This window comes from Chaetodon auriga, chromosome 12 (assembly GCF_051107435.1).
Source record: "Chaetodon auriga isolate fChaAug3 chromosome 12, fChaAug3.hap1, whole genome shotgun sequence".
NCBI classification, from domain to species: Eukaryota; Metazoa; Chordata; class Actinopteri; order Chaetodontiformes; family Chaetodontidae; genus Chaetodon; species Chaetodon auriga.
This window is the reverse complement of record NC_135085.1, coordinates 2,649,256-2,664,146: the sequence shown is the minus strand read 5'-3', so window position 1 is coordinate 2,664,146 and position 14,891 is coordinate 2,649,256. Positions and strand designations below refer to the sequence as shown.

The 14,891-nt window shown below is 39.2% G+C and overlaps 1 protein-coding gene across 1 annotated transcript; it reads left to right on the top strand.

The window, feature by feature from the left end:
* The first annotated feature begins 429 nt into the window (after positions 1–429).
* Positions 430–11,935, top strand: LOC143328852 (tissue factor-like). The gene is made up of 7 exons (XM_076744266.1): positions 430–626; positions 2,233–2,347; positions 5,505–5,594; positions 6,949–7,055; positions 8,044–8,222; positions 9,439–9,604; positions 10,948–11,935. The coding sequence occupies exons 1-7, from the start codon at positions 560–562 to the stop codon at positions 11,091–11,093; spliced, it is 870 nt and encodes a 289-aa protein (XP_076600381.1). The 5' UTR covers positions 430–559; the 3' UTR covers positions 11,094–11,935.
* The last annotated feature ends 2,956 nt before the right edge of the window (positions 11,936–14,891 follow it).

Below are 14,891 nucleotides of genomic sequence, written 5' to 3'. Positions count from 1 at the left end.
GAGAGAAAAGCAAGTTTGGATCTTGACCACTCAGTTATGACAACAGGGCATCAAGCTGTTTGCTTTTCAGAGAAACAGGGTTGGATATGCGCTGCAGCACTGTGCTGAGAATCTCCTTCAACCATCAGTGCAAAGAAAGAATGGACTGTTTGGTTCTTTTTTTGCGGGGGGGGGGGGGGGGGGGGTAACTATTGCGAACCAATTACTCATGTTTCTCGCTCATCTCGTGAGTTTACACTCACTCACAGGCGGACATGTCTCAGCCCATGGACAGCTAATGATGCAATCGATGATGTGGTAAAATGTTCAAACTGAGCAAACCGTCATAGAATCCTCCATCAGCAGGCAGGAATGTGGGAGGGATCAGCAGACGTAACAAGGCACAACCCTGAAGAGTGCCCCTATTCCCCCATCTGCAGCTCCCACACTCTCTGCCCTGTGCACCATAAAAAACAGTGAGTCTGAGCAGCTTCAGCCCAGAGGAAGACCTTATCCACAGCTACTTTTCACATTCAGCTCAGATACTTTTAACTGAATTTCAGAAAAGGGTTGTGCTAACATGGCATCTCTGAAAACTGTGCTTTATCTGGGAGTCTGTCTGTCTGTTTGGATCAGCACTACAGCAGGTAAGACCACATGATTAGATAGATAGATAGATAGATAGATAGATAGATAGATAGATAGATATGCAGAAGATGACAGACACATGTTCACTCTTATATAATCTCTTTTTATTTCTTTTAATGATCCTGGCGAATGGACTTGTTTTCTGTCAGTGTTATTAGCAGTGTAAAGTTTAAAGTTTATGTAACATATCACCATGTGGTTCCTATTACATTCTTTTACCATTACTGCAACCTGACCCGCATTTTAGTTGAGTTTTTGTTGCACAAGTAACAGAACAATGTAACATAATGGAGGAACAGGCATGGCCTACAGCGGCTCGAAAAGAGAGATGATTGCCTCTATATATAAAATTCAAGCAGAGGCTGAGCAGTCAACAGACAGTTTTCTGGGGTGGTCAAGTTGGGAAGTTTTTTCTCTTTTGTCAGAGATGTATAAACTAGGATAAGACACCCCCTCGTGAATGAAATCTATTTTCTTTAAAATATAGAGCCTATACTCAATATCAATATAATATGTACACAAGAAGTATGCTTTACTAAAAACATTTAAAGGGCAAAGAAATGTGTAAGGAAGTAAGGAAGCGTCTTCCCACATGACCTGAGGAAGATGCCCCCCTATTCCGAGAAGAAGCTGCCTCTTTCGTTACAAGTCATGTTGATTTAGACAAACTTGGGTGGAGCGGTGGGTGTCTAACCCTAGTTTAGCCTAAACATTTACGCAGGTTACAGGATGATGAGGGTTTATGGTCAATTACTCAGCTTTCAGTTATTTCACAGCTTGTAACTGGATCTCTGTAGTTTGGAGTTTGGTTCCTATGTTCCTGTTCTAACTTAACAGGGACATATTGATGTATGATGTCACAGTTTCAGGCAGTGGTGGACATATGTCAGGCAAGACAGTTGCCTCCACCATAAAGCAATGAAGCAAGGTTTGCTTTTATTTGTCCAAGCTACCTGTGAGATTTTTGCCTCCACACCAACACAATCGAAGTGAAAGGAACATCCACATAATGGACAGTTTTCATGGGACAGTAGAAAAGAGATTGGATTGTTCATTCATCTCCATTGTGTTGGGCAGTGTGTGGAGGTCAGACTTCAGTCTCTGGTGCTACGTCCACCTCTGGCCACCACTTGGCCCCATCATTGCATGCAAGCAGTTTGACTCATCAGAAAGTAAAGTGACAAAGGAAGATGGAGCTCCAATATATGTACAAAATATACGTGTGTTATATATGTTCCACAATGTTCTTTAGACTGTTGTAAGAAACGCAATGAAAACCTGATGTACTGTTACAAGAATGTTGGACATACAGTATCTGAGTGTACAAACAGCATTTCTAAGATTGTGTCTATTAACAGGCTCACTTTTGGAACACATCCAGCTATGCTCACTGACTTTAAAATCTGACTTTAATTATGGTCTGTTTATGATGAAGAAGAGGAATGGGAGGCTGTCAAACTTTTCTGCAAGTGGTTTATCAGAGTCCATTTTCATTTTTTGTGATACCACAACACACTCACTCACTGATGAAAATATAAAACAGGAATGGAGAACTTTCAGAGATCATGGATGAGTGGAAAAAGTAATTCTGCGTTTTCTTTACAGATATGAGCGATCTGCCCAAAGCAGAGAATGTACACTGGGTGTCTCTAGACTTTAAAACCATCCTCACCTGGACTGTTCCACAATCAAACCACGCATACACTGTGTTGTATTCTGAGTGAGTACACACACACACACACACACACACACACACACACACACACACACACTGTGGGGACACAACATAGACTTACCCTTACCCTAACCATAACTCAAGCATTAACCCTAAAATTGAATGATTTACTTCATGGGGTCCAGCATTTCTGTCCCCAGTTGACGGACCACACAGCCAACCCGTTCTCATTCCCAGAGCGTCACATACTGACGCTTTGTCACACCCTGCGGTGTTTCATACAGACACTCAAGAGCTTTCAACTAACTCCAATGTCTGGCGATCTGCAGCAATGTCAGATCACCAGAGCAACTGCTCTGGCCTCCCAGCACATTCTCATCCCCATGAGCACATATAAGATGTTAAATGGCCGTTTGCTGGCTGATGTTGCGTAATGCTGGAAAAAGTTCAGCCTGGATCAAATGATTTGCTGGCCAACCCGTCTGTGGCAGCAGTCTCACTGAAACGATCGTGAGCTGACAGTTAAGTGTACCAAGATGTCATTCGCACTGATTAATACAAAACAATCAAAACCCTCCTCAGAAATTTCAGTGACACCACTGTGTTTGCAATCCAGTCTCACGTCTAAATGTGGAAATGCCATGTTGGTCCACCATCACAGTAACAGGCCAGAGAGACTGTTAAATTCTGTCTGTGAAAACAAAAAACTGGTGCACATTTGTTTCAGAAACAAAATATAACATCCTAGGATCTTTTCTCACTTAGAGTGTGCTTTGATAACATTTCTAGAGAAATGTGTGTTGTATTTTCATGACATTTGTTCAGAGAATGTGTATGACTTTTACTTTGGTAGTTATTACCAAAGGTTTTTCAGATCTTGCCACAAATAGTTTAGAGTAAATGCAGCGTTTTCTATTGTTGCTGTGGTGGTTGCTGGACTCTTCTATCAATAAGACCACATCGCTTGCATGTTATTTGAATCATTGTTTTTGTGTCATGTAGTTTCTGAGCTGTTGTGTTATTTGCCTTGTGTTATGTATGTTTAATGATGTTCTTTCAATAAGAAATGAAGACTTTACAGCATCAAATCAGCTTCAAAGTCAGACGGGGCGCCTTGGTGTCCATGTTTTTTTTTTTTTTTTTTTTTTTTTTTGATAATATCCTCAACATTTCTCAGCACCAAAGCATCAAAGTGCCTTGATAATTCAACTTCACAATGTTTTATTGTTGGACCATCAGTTTTCATTGTTTCTCCTTTGATTCTGAGAAATGAAGAACTCAGCCACCGTTGCTATGGAGATAAAGTCAGTCGATTTTTTTCTTTCCTGTTATAAAATCTCAATTCATTTCAAGCTGATTCATTTTGTGTAAAAAATGAAATGAACATGTTCCTCTTTTGATTCTGGTTGGGTTGAGGGGCATTGTGTTTTTTTTTAATATCTTCTATGGAAAAACATTTTTTGAATGCAGTACAATGCAGCAAAGGAACAAAAGAAAGAAATAAAGGTAATTAGTGACAAAATGACAAAGATAAGAAAAAAAAAGTTAAGAAAAATTCATAAAATCAACATATGAACCCACACAAGAGGGTTAATTCATCTGGTATTGGATTTGCATAAATTGATCATTTTTTTAATTTCAGGTTTTTAAATGCGACTATGTTATATGCTAAGATCTGTTTTTTAAAGTTGAATATAAGATGATAATGTCATCAAGAATTTAATTTCATGAATGTAGAAGTTGGCAAAAATAATGAGCAAATTAGCAACACATTGTTCTATGATGGAGACATTAGGCTTTTTGAACAGAAATTCCTTACCAGTCATTTCCTGACCAAAACATATTTTAAGATCCAACTGAATATCAGTCCAAAAATCGTCACATTCACACACTGAATTGACACTGTTTGTGTATACAAATAAGAGAATCTACCAGGTAATATCTATGTGTGACTTTAAAGAACAGCTCTATGATTCTGTTAAGCAGCACATATACTGAGTATTCCATATTTTCCCATCAAGAGCTCAGTCTGTCCATCAACATTTAATAGACATTACTGTTCTTGTTTCTGATAAAGGTGATGAATGATGAAGATGGAAATGCTATTTGTGAGGAGAATTCTTGTGCTTATAGAAGGGACCAACACGTACGCGCTGATAGAAACAGAACATTTGGGGTAATATTCTCCATGCTGTCTGGAGATCCAGTTAATGCTGCTAATATGGTTGAATGAGGAAAACAGGGACATAACCTCCTTTCTTACCGTGTAGACGAGAGGTTTTATGTTTGGTGACATCACGGGTGGATCAGACATAAGAGGCTCTTGATTGGCCTCCTGCCTTGCAGTCAGTGTGCAGTTTTAGCCACAAAATAAGTCTCACGCAGAGAAACAAGATGTGAAGTAAATGTTTCTGAGCGATTACGTCTGCCCGTGCTGTTCTATCGACTGGACTCATTCCTCCCACACATTATGGACAACTTTCTGTCCCTAATGGTCATAAGCTGAATTCAATGTAATTGTTATTTAATGCCTTTATTATATTGTATTTGATATGATTGTTGATATTTGCACATTATTGTGTACTGATTGTGAATCATCTGTCAGTGTTAATAAGTCTCTGTGCTACTTTGGCAATATAGGATAGGATTCTAATCAGTCATGCCCAACAAAGCGACAAAGCGGCGACATATTCTTGAAAATCTAAAATTTAATGAGCAACCTCCTATTTTACAATGACAGCCTGAAGTGAGACTGGGTTGGTATTTGCACAGCTATCATCCCAATACAGTGGACTGAGGAAAAAAGCAGGAAAGGCAACGCGCAAAAGCATTAAAATTCCTTTAGTTTCAACTTAACCACACCGAGACAGACCCAGCACACAGTGGACAAGCTAACACAGGTCACAGAGCTTTCACCTGAACAAATGATGCTCACTAAAAGCTTCATGTCATCTCACCTCAATGCTTACAACATACAGTAAACACCTGTCACCTGAAAGCGTTTTCATGGTTCTGTCTTTTCAAACAGCAAAACATTTTCTTATTATTGTACAATAATTTTCTCAGAATGGTTTTCATTTTTTTTCTTTTGCACAGTGTGCTCTAGAAACTGAAGTGATATCAGGGACAGAACATCAGCAGTCTGTGCGTTCTTTATGTTATGACATCATTTTCCCTGTGTGCTTTGTCATGTGACTGTCAGAGATGGCAGTGACTGGACGGAGAGTCCTGACTGCATCCGAGTGTCAGAGCCAGAGTGTGATCTGAGCAACCACCTCGAACCCTTCGACAGGTAGGAGGAAGACGTGTCGCTTCAAACCCTGGCTGATATTTCTATGATATTTCAGTATTCCAACACCACTCATATTCTAAAATATTCCTACAGGAACTCACTGTGTTTTTCCTTCATCTTGGTTTATCACAGTTTTTAGTAACATACATTTTACTGAAACTACACTGAAATATTATGACTTTTTAAAATAAAAATAAGATAAAAAAGAAATAAAAGACCCATAGCGTTGATTAAGTATCAACTAGATACAGATGAAAATAATGTCGTTTAAGCAGTCTCTTTACCTTTTAGAAAAATAGTACGACCATTGTTTGTGCTGCTAACAGAAACCAAAATACCAAAATCGTTGATACCTAAGTTAACAGGAAATCTTGATGTCTGAACAAACTTTACAGAGCTGTGACAAGCCATGTATGGAGTTGTGATGATTTATTTGAAGCCAAATCGAGCCAGTCATTTTAAACATAACATTTTGAACTGCTCTGTCAAAGGCTTTACCAAAGTCAGCACATGAAATCTATCTCTGTAGTCATTCATTCATTCATTCATTCATTCATTCATTCATTCATCTTCTACACCCGCCTATCCCTTTCGGGGTTGCGGGGGGCTGGAGCCTATCCCAGCTGTCAACGGGCGAGAGGCGGGGTACACCCTGAACCGGTCGCCAGCCAATTGCAGGGCCTCTCTGTAGTCATTTAGATCTAAAACTAAACCTCTTCCAAATGAAATAACCAATTACAACCTCTGTGACATTGACCTCTAGAATGACACATAGAAGTGTTGTCTGATCTGAAATCCCCATCAGCCCCGTGCCATTCGTCTGTGTTTTATGATGTGATAACACTGTCGTGAAGATTTGGTTAGGTTTAAGGGAAGATCTTGGTTTGGATTAAAATGACTACTCTGTTCAGGCTAGAGGGCCTTTATCAGTGGTTCAATCAAATGGATAATAATAATATAATTTAAAGTTAAGGTTTCAGTCCTGCTTAATGTGGCGCCACCCATCTTTACTTCAGTAACAGCAGCTACTTTGTCAGAAATCCAACAGTTACACCAGATACAGCAGCTGGTGTTTACAGTGCAGCCAAACAAATTCACATATTGAAAAAACTTAAAACATATACAGAAGTCAGCTAAAAAGAAATTCAAACTCAAGTAGTTTTCAACACAGCGGCCGGACATGGTAAAAAGAGTTGGTTCTTTGCTGAGATGGTGGTGGTGTTCAGTCCTGGCTGCCTCTCACTCATCCTTTAGTTTACAGATTCCCAGTATTTACTGTACTGCTTTAGAATTCCAACACTGCTGTGCAAAATCCAAACAAGATGCATGTTGATTGCATGTCATTTATCTCCAGGACCTACTCTGCTGACATCCTGACAGAGTCCTCGACCATGGACAATGACTATGGCCTGGAGGACCTCCCTCATACTTATTCCCCACCCTTCAACCCCTATAGAGAGAGTAGGTGTTACACACACACACACACACACACACGCACACACACACACACACACACACACACACACACACACACACACACACACACACACACTCAAACACACACACACACACAAACACAAACACATGTACATAATTACAGAAGTGCACTGCTCAAAGAAGATACCATATTTCTGACAGATCTTGAATAAATTTTGGAATTCAGGACTTGTACATGAAGTTGAATATTTTTACATTGTTCTACTTCGAATTTTACTTAAGTAAAACAAACAAACCAAAGCAAAACAAAAAACACATTAGAGTTGCACTGCATGTGAAAAAATGTGTGGGAATCCTTTGGTGTCTCCTGACGGAGCTGTTTGAAGCCTGAGGAGTGTCATCAAGTGATGTCAGTGTCGGTTTGGGTCTGAAGACCACGAGCTTGAACATGTGAGAAACTCTGAAGGTTGGTTAGACAGTTAGACAGAAGTGACTTTTTATGTCTGCGGCAGGCTGGAGGCTCCTCCAGGCGACATTAGCTGTTGCTAGCACATCTCCAACCAAACTGAAGGGTTGAGTTTTATTCTGGCTTTAACCAGAATGGGATGATTCACATGATTTCATACGGAACGTGACAGATTATTCATTTCCCTGTTTACATAATTCTAAGAACATCCAGGTTTCTGATGATGTTTGAGCAGGTGTGTCTTGATTCTTCCACATTTCAGCCACTATGTTCTGTGTCAATAGGGTACGTTCACAACCACAGATAAGGTGTTCACTTTGCAACACTCCCCTGGTTTCTACTGAGTACTCTGATTTCTGAAACCAGGTTATGGTGTTTACATGCACAACACAAAACCTGATATGTTCATTTCTTAAAGGAGTTAAATGTGTTTTAAACAGCTTGTCTATCCAACAGAATCTTCTGATCAGCTTTTTTGGATAAGACACTTTCAACCCAACCAAGTCTGACTATAGTCTCATTATCGCCAATTTGTCCTCTCCTCAGGTAACATCAGTGCTGTGAAATTCACCGTGGAGGCTGTGAATGACGGCAGAGTAATTGTCAACATCACAGATCCGCTGACCAGCATCCATCGGCGTGGGAAGCAGCTCAGCATCAGAGACATTCTCAAAAATGACCTTAAGTACAAGATCAGCTACTACAAGTCTGGAAGTACAGGCAAGGTACTGTGTTCAGCCGTCAACACTGACTGACTCATACAAACAGTTTCACAAAAGTAGTGAAAACTAAAAAAAACTGTTCAATTCAATTCACATTTTATTTGTATCACACTGTCTTATACAGAAGCACTTCAGAGTACTTTACATTAAAAAGTTTTCTTCCAGTTACTTCCAGCTATAGATGAGCCACACTAATTCTCAGTCAGTCTGCAGCTGACCTGCAAGTACAGATATACACTATTGTATCTTGTAGTTATGAACATTCACTGTATGTGTTTTTCAGTTTATTGTTGTATTTTATTAATGAACTATTTGGAAAATATAACTGGAATGTCATTTTGTCACATCTGGAAGTCTGTGCAGTAGATATGCAGCTGGAGCTGGTTAGCCTCTCTTAGCATCAAATCTAGACGAAGCAGGAAAAGCTGGCCTGCCTCCACCCAAACACATTCAAAACGAACCAAACCTGGGCTGCCACAGTAGGGACAGCCTCAGTGCATGGGGTGTGCCCCATACCTCCATGCAAAAATTTAAGTATGAAAATGGCAAGCAGTGATTTTGCTACCTCCTGGATGGGCTCAGTATCTTCTGCTGGTTGCCTGGCAAGCTCCCAGCAAGAAAACAATGTAGCACACAATTCATTTCAGAGATTTTGAGGTTGTGGTACGTGGATTTTGTTACCTTTGGATAGATCCAGGCTAGCTTTTACCCCCATTTCCACTCTTTATGCTCAGACAAGCTAATTAGTGCTCTAGCCTAACTCATATGAGAGTGGTATCAATCTGTCATGCTAACTCTTAGCAAAAAAGTGTAGATGTATGAACTCTACATTGCTATTGACATTGCTACCTGCCTTGTAGAGAAAAAAAAAAATGACTTTCAAGAATGGAATGTGAGTTCATTTAAGTTGACTGGGTACTCAGCTAAGACTGATACTATATACTGAATGACTTTCCATTGTCACCCTAAAGATAAAGATCATAAAATAAATAAGAGCAAGGGTTCATACTGAGAGCAGCTTCAGAAGCTTATTTCATATTAGAAAGCTACTTACAGTGTGTGATATAAGTGTGTGATATGTGTGAGAGTATTTCAATTTAAATTCCATAGAAATATCGTAATATTGGCAGTCCAATGAAGACTTTCAGCTGAATGTCTAAATGTTAACCACAAATGGTAAGTTAGGTAAGTTAATCCTTTGTTTCTTCTGACCTGACAGAGAGACTTCATATCTAACTCCAGCATGGCAGAGTTGTCAAAGTTAGATCCAGGACAGAGTTATTGCTTCATGGTGGCAGCTTTCATCCCCTCAAGACCCAAAGCCACCCAGCAGGGAGCCTGGAGCGTCCAGCGGTGTACACAGGGAAACAGTAACGTCGTGGAAGGTGCGCAAACTCTGTACACACTACACTACACACACACTACACTACGTTACATTACACGCCACAGTGTGTGGACGTAGAAAGATCTGTAGAGTTACAGCGGTATCACAAGAGGACAGGTACATCCTGTGCTACAATGTGATGGAGTGAAACTTGTCATGAAAGTTGTTGTTTTTGCACATTAGCCCTCATGTGATAAAACTCAGACTCCGGACTCGAGAGAGAGAGAGAGAGAGAGAGAGAGAGAGAGAGAGAGAGAGAGAGAGAGGGACTTCTGGTGATCCATTAAAGTTGAAACATGAAGTCCAATCTAAAACATGGGGTAACTGTGCACTTCAGCCTCTTGTGGCCGAAATGGGTATTACAACCACAAGCCCTTGTGGTTGTAAAAAACATGAAATGATTGTAAAATGATTTTGACAAATTCATTTTTTTCACCATAACTAATTTTTTCTTCGTTTCACAAGTTCAAGGCAAATTTCTTAAATTTCATCAGCTCAGATATGAGTCTGTCTGTGTTTCCGTCAACCGCCTTTATACATTACTGTGTTCTGCAGTTCACTTCGACTCAGACTTAACTTTATTGATCTCAATTTGGGAAATTGTTTTGTTGCAGCAGCAGGTTAAACAATACACATAAACATAAAATATGTACAATACAGAAGAATAAGGATGAGAATAAAAGAGAAAAGAGAGTTTCTGAAAAATATAACTAAGTATAAAGTTATTTAATATGTATTATAATATATCATACATATTATGTAACATATTATAATAATATAATAAAACGCAATATAACTAAGTATATAAACAAGCATGAACAGTTCTTAAAGAGAGAGAAGTTGCTCGGTATTTGTGTGTGATTGCATGTGTTCATAACATGCATTTTTGCATATCAGTGTCCCTGCTGCAATGTGGAAATTTTTAAATGGCAAAACAAAAACAAAAGAAATAAAGAAGTAACACATGCTGTGATATGTGTGTATAAATCATAGCTCCAAAAACACAGTTCGGGACAGCAGACTGCAGACAGACAATCATAAATCTGACCAAACGTACAGTCAGTCGAGCAGCCGGTACAGACTGTTAATATGTCATGTAAAATCCAAATGATAAATGTTTTTCATTTCATTCTGACACAGTAAATGCATACATAAGAAATGGATAATTTATATTTCTATATATACATTTATATTGTTTTTGTTTTGACTTGAAGTGATACAGATGGTACAGGGAGCTGCACACCAAAACACTGCTGCAGAGTCATCAGGGCCTAAAAACTATACAGTGTGATAATTAATGAGCCAGATTCATGGATCTAACTGTGACTCTCACTGTCCCTCCAGAGCTGAGTACCGGAGCGTGGGTAGGTGTCGTCTTCATCCTGCTAACAGTCCTCATCATCATCATTACAGTGACGGTCCTCTGCTGCAGATGCTGCCAACAGAGAAACAAAAGCCTCCACTCATCTCAATCATCTGCACCTATTTAGTGTGTGTGTGTGTGTGTGTGTGTGTGTGTGTGTGTGTGCGTGTGCGTGTGCGTGTGTGTGTGTGTGTGTGCATATGGCGGGGGTTGTCTTTCAAACACAGGGAGCTGGCTTCCCTTCAGTTTTGTCTTGTCTTTTTCTAGGAAACCACTGTTTCACTTTGCTCTGCTCTTTGTTTACAGTGTTTTGTGATGTGTGTATTTTTTAATTTCATACCTTTAAGGTTAACAACATGTGCAGCTTGCTCTGACAGTTCAAAAAGGATTCTGCTTTCCAGTATCCGTATTTGATGCATTTCAGGCATTTATCCCATGTGTTTGAATGGCTGGTGTGGATCCACGCTCATTAATGCATTAACAATTATGTACGGCTTTGTTTTAGAATATCAAATGCTAACCACATCAGCAGTTTCAACTAAAAGAAAGCTAATCAAAGAGATCTGAATGTGATTTGTCTACTCTGCCATATAGGTACAGACTAAATGTGTAACATTCTGTCACAACTTTATTCCAAAATCCTTATTTTAACCGAACATGTTAATCCAGTTTCCTCTAAGCATCATTTTTAGGAGTCATCATTCTTTCAGCTGAGCTTTCCCTTAAAGTTCTGTCAGGACCGAGTATAAATGTCCACTACAAGTACAGTAAATGCAGCTCTGTAGTGGCCTCCACTGGTTGCTTGATGGAACTACAACTATATCAGCAAACTCATCTACAAATTCACACTCAGTGTAAAGTTTGTATGTAACTTCCTCAAATTCATTATTCAGTTATTTTCTGTGTCACAAGATCAGCTTTTGTTGAACAAAAGGAAGGACCAGCAATTAAACATTAAGGATAAAAAGGTTCTCCAGTTCCTGTCATTTTCAGAATTCACTGTCATCCCATTCAGTCAATCAACTTTAACATAATTCACACTCACACACACACTCACACACACACACACACACACACACACACACACACACACACACACACACACACACACACACCTGCTCAACACCTAAGCTTCAAATCAAACCATGCTGTGTTTTCTCTCCAGACCTGCAGGCTTGTTTCCTTCTGTGACACACTCCTGTACTGGTGGTGGTTAAGCGGCCTCTTAATGACAAACCAGTCCACATGCTGGAATTATAGAAGACCTTTATTTCTTAATTTTTCCAACATAGAATCTCACATTTAGACAGCAACACATACAACATCACACATAAATGTATTATCATCACAAGAAACCATGGCTTCACCATGGCCAAAGTTATTTTGAATATCATTTCACTCAACCATGGCTTTTAAAGTGCATACATCTGTATGATAGAAAACACACACTGAAACAAATGAAAAGAAGCCAGAAGCAACTATCTTTTCTGTCTCTGAACAACATTACTGCTTTCATGAGGATTGTGATCATGTCCATGTCTCGGTCATGTAACAACAGATAGAATAAATATAAATGAGAACAAAATAACAATACATACATAAATATGTTAGCAACAACAACTAATCTAATTGCCATCTGTGTAAAAACTAACTTGGTTCCTTGTCATACAGTGCATGGAATGAGATGTTGCATGTGCCTATGTACAATAATGCATTTTCAGCAGTTCAGGAAGGAACACGGATACAATTTATCAGTCAAAAACTGTTTAGCTTTGGACAGTGTGACACTGTTCTTACTTAGTAACTCACATGTGGAACACTTGTATATTTTGCTTGTGTTTTCAGAAGAAACTGCAGGGAGAAAATTTTATTGAATCCTTTCTCTGAAGAACAAATGTGGTCATTAGCCCGAGTGCGAGCGTTCTTCTCTGTGCAAACTGAAACTTATCATGTGCTACTACACCTTCACTTTTGGTGCTTTTTTGGAAACTGCAAAACATGTTTTTCTATCATCCGAACAAAAATGATGATGTCATGCAGCAGTGGGTGATATGACGAGAAATATGAAACAAGATGCTTTAAATGTTTCTTGCACCATACCATTAATTCCACAGCAGTTATCCAACCTAAGATCACGGCTTGTATGATGTTTTTGTGTAAATCACTGAATGAGCCGCTTTACTGCAAACTGGATTTTTATGTAATGTTTATGTTTTCAGCTGCTGGGAATCGAATTTGCTGGATTACCCCAAAACAAAAAATGTCTCATTATTTTATTGATTCATCAATTTGTCAGTGGATCTTCCAAAAAAATGCATATCTTGGCATAAAGTTACATATGCTGCCAAAGATAGTTTATCCATATCACCCACTGTTAAATCCATGTCATGCCTGTTTGTTGTTTGTACTATATGAATGACAAATTTGATCCATTTGACAATAAGCAACGTTTAACTGAACGTGACTCTGTACAGAAGACAGCGCTGAAAACTGGCTCACATGGATTTCTGTATATTAGTGATATAGCCGGATAACGTTGACTGTTAAAAACTCATTTCTTCTTCCTGCCCACAAAGACAGCAGAGTGTCAGATTTGACTCACTGAGGCCTCATATCATATTTTTTAATGTCTTGGTTATACAATGTGCACAGTACATGAATTTGCATTTTATCTTGACAGCACATGGTTACATAGTGTCAAAATCACAGAATGTTTGCTTTTACAGGGTTCACAGTGTTGTCATGCAAGTAGTGATGAGGTAGGCAAGAACTGAAACTTAATATTAACTGAAATGTTCCTTCAGTGCCTGTCTGTTCCAGTGTGAGAGTAGACTGTCATCTGAGATATATCATGTTGATTGAGCACACCACTATTCTATCATACAATCACATTCTTCATTTTATATAAGAATAATTCTATAAATGTATATGTCATTTTGTTTTTGTAAACTGTTTAATGAATTGGTTACACAGTATTTGTGGACTGTTTCTTACAGCAAGCACAAACAGTGCAGCAACAGTTAAACTGCAGTTAAACTGCATTTGTTCTGAATGTTGTGTTCCCTTAAAGCAGCTATAATTGATAACAATAACAATGTATGAAATGAAATTAGGATCACTATCACTATCACTTGTAGTGATGAACCCAGCTGTCCAGCCACAGCTGTACTGTTCTGGTTCACTCTCACTTTTCCAGTGAAAAGCTCCACTACATACGACCTGCTCAGCAGCCAACAGCAGACAGACACCGTTAGACTAGTTGGTGAACACAGTGGAACATTTAGCAGCTGAAGAGCTACATAATAACCTCAGGAGTTGGTGGAGACTGAAAACAGAGCTAAAAGAGAGGGAATATTCATCAGGAAGACACACATGCATCTCCGAATGAATGATCACTGAACTGCTGCATGTGGAAATAGATAACTGTTTGTTCACCACATCAACTTCAAAGGTGACGATATGTCTATGCTGCATTTAGGACTTGATTCTTGTTTCCAAAAACACTTACTGTAGGTTTAATTAAAGAATGATGGAAAATGTTCTACTTCATGCACTTTTATTTGACATCATCCTACCAGCAGGACTAACTGCTCTCTACACCCAACCCATAGCCGTGCATGGACAGAGTTTGGACATTGCAGTTAAGGGGCAGCCAACACTGAGCTGATGGTGGCAGAGCAGTCAGGACTACATCTACCATGAAGCCCAAATCTATCTGAGCTCACTCCCCTTCTCTGATGTCTTTGGTTTGATGGGAGTAAACATGTTGGAAGGGAATTCCTCACTGGTCTATCAGACCTGACCTGCCTGGAAGAAACTCTGAAAACTGTCAGCCCATTTCTGTAGTTGTTCTGTAAAGCGATCAAGTGCTGCCCGTGCAACATTCTACATGGTGTCTGATTCTAGCTGTGTCCCAATTCCATAC

Excerpts from the sequence above, each read along its gene's own strand:
- LOC143328852 (XM_076744266.1), top strand. The coding sequence starts at position 560 with ATGGCATCTCTGAAAACTGTGCTTTATCTGGGAGTCTGTCTGTCTGTT. Across the intron at positions 627-2,232 it reads TTGGATCAGCACTACAGCAG|ATATGAGCGATCTGCCCAAA; the intron begins GTAAGACCACAT and ends TTTTCTTTACAG. Across the intron at positions 5,595-6,948 it reads CACCTCGAACCCTTCGACAG|GACCTACTCTGCTGACATCC; the intron begins GTAGGAGGAAGA and ends ATTTATCTCCAG.